This window comes from Nestor notabilis, unplaced genomic scaffold (genome assembly GCF_000696875.1).
Source record: "Nestor notabilis isolate BGI_N333 unplaced genomic scaffold, ASM69687v1 scaffold8429, whole genome shotgun sequence".
NCBI classification, from domain to species: Eukaryota; Metazoa; Chordata; class Aves; order Psittaciformes; family Psittacidae; genus Nestor; species Nestor notabilis.
The window spans coordinates 1-7,838 of record NW_009943217.1 but is presented as its reverse complement, the minus strand read 5'-3'; the positions used below and the strand labels follow the sequence as shown (position 1 = coordinate 7,838).

At 44.3% G+C, this 7,838-nt stretch overlaps 1 protein-coding gene across 1 annotated transcript; it reads left to right on the top strand.

The window, feature by feature from the left end:
• Positions 1 to 1,145: 1,145 nt before the first annotated feature.
• Positions 1,146 to 7,456, top strand: LOC104401149 (FK506-binding protein 15-like; the record flags this gene model as incomplete). Its single annotated transcript, XM_010021816.1, has 8 exons — positions 1,146 to 1,269; positions 2,069 to 2,159; positions 2,798 to 2,867; positions 3,598 to 3,672; positions 4,747 to 4,845; positions 5,246 to 5,395; positions 6,402 to 6,470; positions 7,313 to 7,456. Coding segments are annotated over 8 exons (822 nt in total), but the record flags the coding sequence as incomplete, so codon positions are not given.
• Positions 7,457 to 7,838: the final 382 nt, after the last annotated feature.

Genomic DNA, 7,838 nt, shown 5'->3' with positions numbered 1-7,838 from the left:
CAGCGGTGCGGGGGCCAGCAGGTGCTGGGTTCGGGGGTTAAGCAGGGGTGGCTGCTGAGCGCTCAGAAGCTCCCAGGCTGTGGGTGTCGTTTCAGTGTGCAGCACATGCGGGTTTTATTGCACTGTGTGACTTGTTGCTCCTTGGAGGATTCCTCCACAGTTGTGCTTCCAGCTGTGCTCGTTCCTTGCCCTCCCAAGGAGCTCCAGACAAGCGCTGCGAGCTGGTCCTCTCCTTTTACAAACAGTTATCTTTTAGAAAACAAGAGGGACGTGGAGCTGCTGGAGCGAGGCCAGAGGAGGCCCCGGAGCTGCTGCAAGGGCTGGAGCAGCTCTGCTCTGGAGCCGGGCTGGGGCAGCTGGAGAAGAGAAGGCTCCTGAAGGGGACACCTTAGAGCAGCTCCAGTGCCTAAAGGGGCTCCAGGAAACCTGGAGAGGGGCTTTGGACAAGGGCCTGGAGGGACAGGACAAGGGAGAGATTGAGATGAGCTCTGAGGCAGATGCTCTTCCCTGTGAGGGTGCTGAGGCGCTGGCACAGGGTGCCCAGAGAAGCTGTGGCTGCCCCATCCCTGGCAGTGTTGAATTAGTGTTGAATTGTTGATTAGTTTGAATTATTCACTTGTCCCACGGGGCCAGGAGCTTAAACAGGCTTAAAGCAGTAAAACTGCAAACAACGTGTCTTGAACCTGCTTGCCTGCAGCATTAAACCCTCTGCCCTCAGACAGGAGAGCGTCTGCTCTTTTAAAAGTTCATGGAGAATGTGTTCCCTGGGTATTTCAAAAGGAAAACTCATGTGGAATGGTGGCTTCTCCATTGCCACATAGTTTTTCCAGTACTGGAACCAACTGTTCCATGTGAGGGTAGTCCTAGGCATTGCTTTAGAAGTGACTTCTTTTTTTTAGTGTAGTTTCAGCCCTTGTTTCTTCCTTACAGTAGCTTTTCAGGAAGTGAAACACAGTTATACCACTTTCAGCCTCTTTGTCTAAAAGTTCTGTTTATTCAAAATGAAATAGCTAATTAAGATAGAGCTGCTTCACGTAAATCCCTGTGCTTATTTTTGAAGTGATGGTAAGCACTTTATATTTGATATAACTTAGAATTAATGGTGTTTGTTATCTATAAAGCCAGTATTAAATAAGATGAAGTAGTTTATTTCTCTTTCTAGTGCCAGATTGGCCTCTCTCTTTGGTCTGGATCAAACAGTCTCAAGCCATGGAAATGAATTCTTCCAGTACACAGCACCAAAGCAGCCTAAGAAGAGCCAAACAGCAGGTGGTGAGGAACTGGGCTTGGGCATGAGGAAAGAACTTGGCAGCATGTGTCTTGGTGGCTGTTTGTGAAGAACACTCGAATAGTGTGCGCAGTTCTGGGCCCCTCACTACAAGAGAGATATTGAGGTGCTGGAGCGGAGCCAGAGAAGGGCACCAGAGCTGGTGCAGGGCCTGGAGCACAAGTGTGATGGGGAAGGGCTGAGGGACCTGGGGGGGGTTAGTGTGGAGAAGAGAAGGCTCAGGGGGGACCTTATCGCTCTCTGCAACTGCCTGACAGGAGGATGGAGCCAGGAGGGGTCTGGTCTCTGCTCCCAAGGAACAAGGGACAGGACAAGAGGAAATGGCCTCAGGCTGCACCAGGGGAGGTTTAGATGGAGCTGAGGAACAATTCCTTGCCCAGAGGGTGCTCAGGCACTGGAACAGGCTGCCCAGGGCAGTGCTGGAGTCACCGTCCCTGCAAGTGTTCACACCCCATGTAGCCGAGGCCTCAGTGCCAGGGGTTAGTGGTGGCCTTGGCACTGCTAGGAATGGTTGGACTTGATGATCTTTTCCAACCTGGTTGATTCTATGATTCTGTGAACAGCAGTGCAAATAATCTTTTTAGTTTTCTTGTTTGATACTATCCTCCAGTACCTGTGTCTACTCTATGGCCACAGGTACTTTGGTGACTTTGGAACATTACTCATTGGTGTTGGGGTTTTCTTAATCTTCTGGAGTTGTTTTTCCTTGTGGGAAGGAATGTGTCATGGCATGGTGGCTGTTCTGTCTCACTCATGCTGTCCCTGCTCTTGGTTCCTCAGCAGGCCAAGCAGCCCAGAAGGCTCCTGTGGCCCCAGCAGCTTCAGGAGCTCCATCTGTGTTTGTGGCCACTGCGGTTCATGCTTATCGATAGTAAGTGCAGAGATGGTTTCCTGCATGACCTGTTAGTCTGCATCTCTGGGAGCTGAAGACCTAATCAGAGAGGGAAGATATTTTTGGATGAGTGGGATAAGATTCTGTTTATAGACATGTATCTGCATGGCAGTAATGCTACAAATGGATGCAAGTTTCTGCACAAAACCAAGTTCAGTTATTGTGCTGCAGTCCTGGGTTATGCAGTTGTCAAATAAATAGCAAGTTTTTTATTTGGCTATTAGAGGGAACTGCATCATGGGGCATCAGCCTGACATTCACACTGTTCCAGGCAGCTCTGTCAGACGCAATGTCTTACGTTCCCTTGTGCAGAACTGAGGCCTGAGCACAGAGTGACAGCAGTAAAATCCTCTGTCCAGTTGACACTGCCACTCTGTGGAAAAACTCATTTTCCCTGGATCTGTGGAAAGAGCAGTTTTCAACTGAAACTCTGTAACGTATGCTCCTGTGATCTGTGGGCAAGCAAGAGAGGTGTAATGTTTTTAAGCTAAGAAAGACTGCCTGATGCTTGAGGCATGAGGATAAGAGACTTGAACTTTAAAGAAAAACTCAGCAGCAGTAGAGAGAAATGTGAGGCAGGGATGGTTCCACAGCTGAATATCTCACTTGTTTTCCAGTACAAATGGGCAGTACTTGAAGCAAGGCAAGTATGGAGCAGCTGTAGTGGGGAACCACGCCACTAAAGAGGTGAGGAACACTTCACTCCTTCAATGTTTTCATGTTGAGAGGGCACTCATATGGGGTAGTGTTTCTCTGAACTCACTGGAATGCCTTTGCTTTTGATGTTGGAGGTCTGGGTTCCAATTCTGCTTCCACCTCCTGGCCCTCCTGGCTTTCTTAGGGCTCAGCCATTTGCCTTGGTGGCATCTTTCTTTTCTGTGATCAACAGATTTGTAAGATCTTTTACAACTTGTGCCTGAGATATTTTGATGTGTTCAGTGCAGGTGCATGAAGGAAAGTGCTTTTCCTTAGTAGAGCCAAATATATCAACATGATGCTGCATCTGCATTGTTTAGCACTTGGAAAACTCCCTCTTATTACTCAATTTATTACACTGGCTTACGCCTGTATGGATGTATTGTGGTTCTGTGTATTGAAGGGATAGTGCACCATTCTTTTGCACAGTAACTGTGACAAATGTGGAATTAGTCAAAGCATCTTGCTTACTGCGTAGAAATTAGTTTGACTTGCTTGATTCCTGTAGCTAAATACAGCTTGCACATTTTCAATGGGATTTAAGAGGTGTTACAAAATTGCATTAAGTATTTTTGCTGTGGATAATGCTGCTGCTGGGTGTATTTGACAAATAAGCACTGTAGCCTTAGGCTCAGAATTTGATCAAGCATGTGAGAATTGAAGACATTTTGAGTTCCTGCTTTTTGTTCTTTTCCCCTGCCCAATTCCTTGTGGAATCCAGTACAGGCTCCTCCTTTACATCAGTCAGCAGCAGCAGATCACAACTGCAAGGATTCATCCAGGCTTTGTACTCACGGTAAGACTGTGGATTGGAAAAGCATTCATGGATCCATGTCATTCACAGCAAACAGAAGCTGACTCTGAAATACTCAAGTCTTAAGTTTATAGCCTTTGAGATCAGACATCTGACATGGCAAGAGGTGTCCTGGTGACTGGGAGCACTGTTCTTCTCCTCCCTGTATTGCACAAGGAATCATTACATCTACCTTTTGCAGAGCAGTAGATTTCATAATGTGAGTTCATCTGCTGTGGGAGGTGTATTATTACCTCTAGATCATAGAGGAGGTGTTTTGAGTTTTGCAGTCCTACAGTGGATAGAAACAGAACAATTCCTTTTGCTAATAACTTGTAGTTAAGTGACTGAGCGAATGCAACTGAGCAAGCAGAAGGAAATGTTTTCTCTCAGAAACTTGCTGATAAGAACAATTTGGAGCATCGTAGGTCCTAAAATGGGATCTCTCAGGAAGTTCTGTTTTCTGCCAGCTTTACAGAGAATTGGTGTGTTGATTTGGTGCTCTCAGCTTGTCATCAGGTGACATGAAAAATCTTCATTTGATAGACGCAATTTTACTCTGAAATTGTAGAATTTCAGTCCAGATATCTGCCCAAGGTGGCAGCTTGCTCTTCAGGCTTTGTAAGTGCATTTTGGGTTCTGTAGTCAGCTTCCGGTGACATGGAGTTTTAGAATCAAGGAAGGAGTGACTCCTCCAATTGATTGTGGAATTCTAAATATAATCAATACTTTTGGAAAGTAGATTACTTCTACTTAAAAATCTCAGCATGTATTATATGACCTAGGTTCAGAGAACCTTGTGAAAGCTTTCACCAGCTTGTGAAGGCTGCAGCATCTCTAATGAACTTAATATTTCCTCATGTATTTGAGTTATAATAATTCTTCCAAGATAATGAGCACATAAATTAAAGCTATTCTGTGCATTCAGAACTTGGGTAGTAACACAGCAGGATTCTGCCTCTGCTTAATTTTAGTAGCTCTTATTTTAAGCTTCTTTGGGATGTGGATTTTCTTTAATTTATTTCAGTTGAATGCATCATTTAGTGTATAATATAAGACTGATTTCCTTTCCCACAGGTCCAACCCAACAATTACAGTACGTTCTATGATGATCAGAGACAAAACTGGTCCATCATGTTTGAGTCAGAAAAGGCCGCAATGGATTTCAGCAAGCAGGTAACTACTGTGTATGAGGCAGGGTTTGCTGCCCTGTTAGAACAAAAGGCAATTCACACCTATCTGAGAGCACCTTATAGCTCGAAGGCTCCAAGTTGGTTGTACTTTTACATTGCAAGTTCAGCCTTGAGTATCTGGGTGGCTGTTGATGGTGGCAGAGCTACCATGAGCCAGGTGGTGTTTTAGTGTTAGATACATGCCTCTGAGTCAGGGAGCCTGTTACTTCTGGGGGGATTTTTGATCCAGGTTCTTGAGTACTATAAGACCAATGGCTCTGTAGAGGAGAGGGTATTTACTCAGCAAAATTCAGCACAAAGAAACACGGAACGCTTCAGAGCTGCAATGAGTCACAGTGGAATTTGTCACTTTGTTTTAATGACCAGAGACTTTCCTTCTGCAGGTGTGCATTGCCAAGTGCAACAGTTCCCCTGTCCTGGATTCAGTCCTCTCCCAGGATCTCCTTCTTGGAGAGGGGCAGGGAGCAGAAGGAGGAGACTCTCTGGAGGTTGCCTATACGGGTTGGCTGTTCCAGAACAATGGGCTTGGACAGGTAAAAGCATTTTTGCTGCTTCTTAATACTGAATGTGACAGACCCTGGAGGGAACCTGCTGCATCAAGCACAGTCTTGGTGCTGATGGTAAAGGGATTTTGTCAGTTACTTATGGCACCATAAGTGAGGTCCTAAGTGTTACCTATAGAATAATAAGGGATCTCGTTACTGTTCAGGAGGAGGTGATTGACATTTAACTGTCATTAATATTAATGTGTGAGAGTACCTATGAAACTGGTGAGAACAGACAATGAAGCCAGCTCTGCTCTGCTGGAAGCAGCTTGAGGAAGTGGTAAGAAGGGTCTTGTCTGACATGAAGCATATTTCCAACTATTAAAAGAATGAGAATGCTTTCACATCCTCCACAGCTGTGTCCAGTCCACTTTGCTAATAAACAAATGCTTTGACATTCCAAAGCATTACTTTTAAAACACTTCTGCTGGCAAAATTCAAAGCAAAGGGTTTTGTATTTGTATCCATCTGTGGCTGAATCTTTTTGCTATAAAAAAGGGCTTTCTGTTTCTCATTTTTAGGGGATTTTTTGTTTTTCTTGGCCTGCCTGCCATGCCTCACTCTTATGTAATAATGGTACAGAGCAGAGCCTACTTCAAATCTGAAAAAGTTGTTCAGCTGCATAGTTTAATTTGCAAAGATGAAGTATAAAGAGCTGCTGTTGTAGTTTAATGTACAAAACTAGACAGTTGTTTGCTACTTGATAGAAGCCTCTTGTGTGGTGTTCTACTCAGCCCAATCCTGTCCTGACTATCAAGCTCAGAACAGTTGAAACATCTGAGTTTCCAGCTATTGTTCGCTATAAGAAATTGTACTGAATTGCACTGGAAGCTGTAGCCATGCTCTGTCTTACGTCTGTGAATTAATTTTGGAAGTAACAGAATGGGAAATAGCACTTAAGAGATTGTAGGAGTTTATGAAATGTGTGGAGTTCAGAGTCTTGAAACAGTTGGGAAATCCATATATTCTGTGTCTTTGTTTTTCAACTCTCTAGGTGTTTGACTCAAATGTTAACAAAGACAAGCTGCTGCGCCTAAAGCTGGGATCTGGAAAGGTCATCAAGGTAGAACTTCTGGCACTTTCATTATAACAGCTGAAGTCTGAGCTTTGAATTACTGAAGATCTTGTTCAGGATTCTTTATTTTCTTCTTAATCTGCACAATATAGCCCAGTCTCCTCAGTGGTGCTGTTAGAAGTTGTCCTGTTTGATAAAAAAGAACCTTCCTGTTTTCAAGAGCTGGGTTTTTTCAGTTGTCTTTTTGTTTTTCTGGAAGTCACTTAATTCATTACCTTGTTCTCAGGGAGTTCCATTTCTGAAGGAGAACTTCAATTTGGGAACAATTTCAGATTCCTTTGCACTGATCGTGCCTTAAAAGCAGAGTATCAGATAGCTCTGACTTACCACCTGGGGCAAGGGCATGGGAGAGTGAAGACAACTGACAAGTTCTTAAGATGGTCTAGTGAAGCATAGGACTAGGAGTGGTTTTACCCTCTAAATCATGTTGTGAGGGTTTTGACTGTGATAATTTTTCACTCCAGGTAGTGTGGTACTCCCTTGTCTTACTCCATAAAATCTGGTTGTGAATCAGAGATGATTAGAATTATAAAATCAGACTGGTTTGGATTGAAGGGACCGTAAAGCTCCTCCAGTTCCACTCCGCTGCCATGCTGGGAGCTGCTGCTTTATTCTGAAGTCGATGTTGCAATTTACAGCTGGCCATTATGTTTCATTGTAAGACAAAGGTTTAGTGCTGCAGACTGAAAACAAATATGATTTTATAAGAATCTCTATATGGGTTTTGATATCTCCTATACCCAGTGCCTGAAGCTGTCTTAATTAGTACAGTGTCATGTCACTGATCAAACTGTTTGCTTTCTGTTCTGTTGTGTTTCTGAAAACCAAAGGGCTGGGAAGAAGGAATGATGGGGATGAAGAAAGGAGGCCGAAGGTATCTCATCATTCCTCCAGCATGGGCATATGGAGCTCAGGGAGTGGCTGGCCGGGTCCCTCCAGACTCCACTTTAGTTTTTGAAGTGGAAGTGAGGCGGGTGAGTGTCTCCTGACAAGTGTTCATTTTACATCTACTTTATGGCTCTTGAGTGGTAGCGTTTGTCTGCAGGCTGAAAACCTGCTCTTGGTATGAGAACTGCAGCTCAGAAACTGTTATAAACCAAATACCTCAGGAAGATACATATCTTTAATTAAAAAAAAACAAAAGCCCCAAAAATCCCTCTGGGCTGTTTACTAAGACATGTCTGTTCTAACTGTCTTGGGTTCTTTTCATTGTCTTATTTGTGAGTCACTTGGGAAAACAGTACTCAGTGGGGAATACCAGGATGCAAAGACTCGGCTGCTCCAGTTCTGAATCAGTCGTAAACCCTTACTTGAAGGGGAAGGGGAACCAAGCCAAGTGCAAGGTCCTAGACCTGG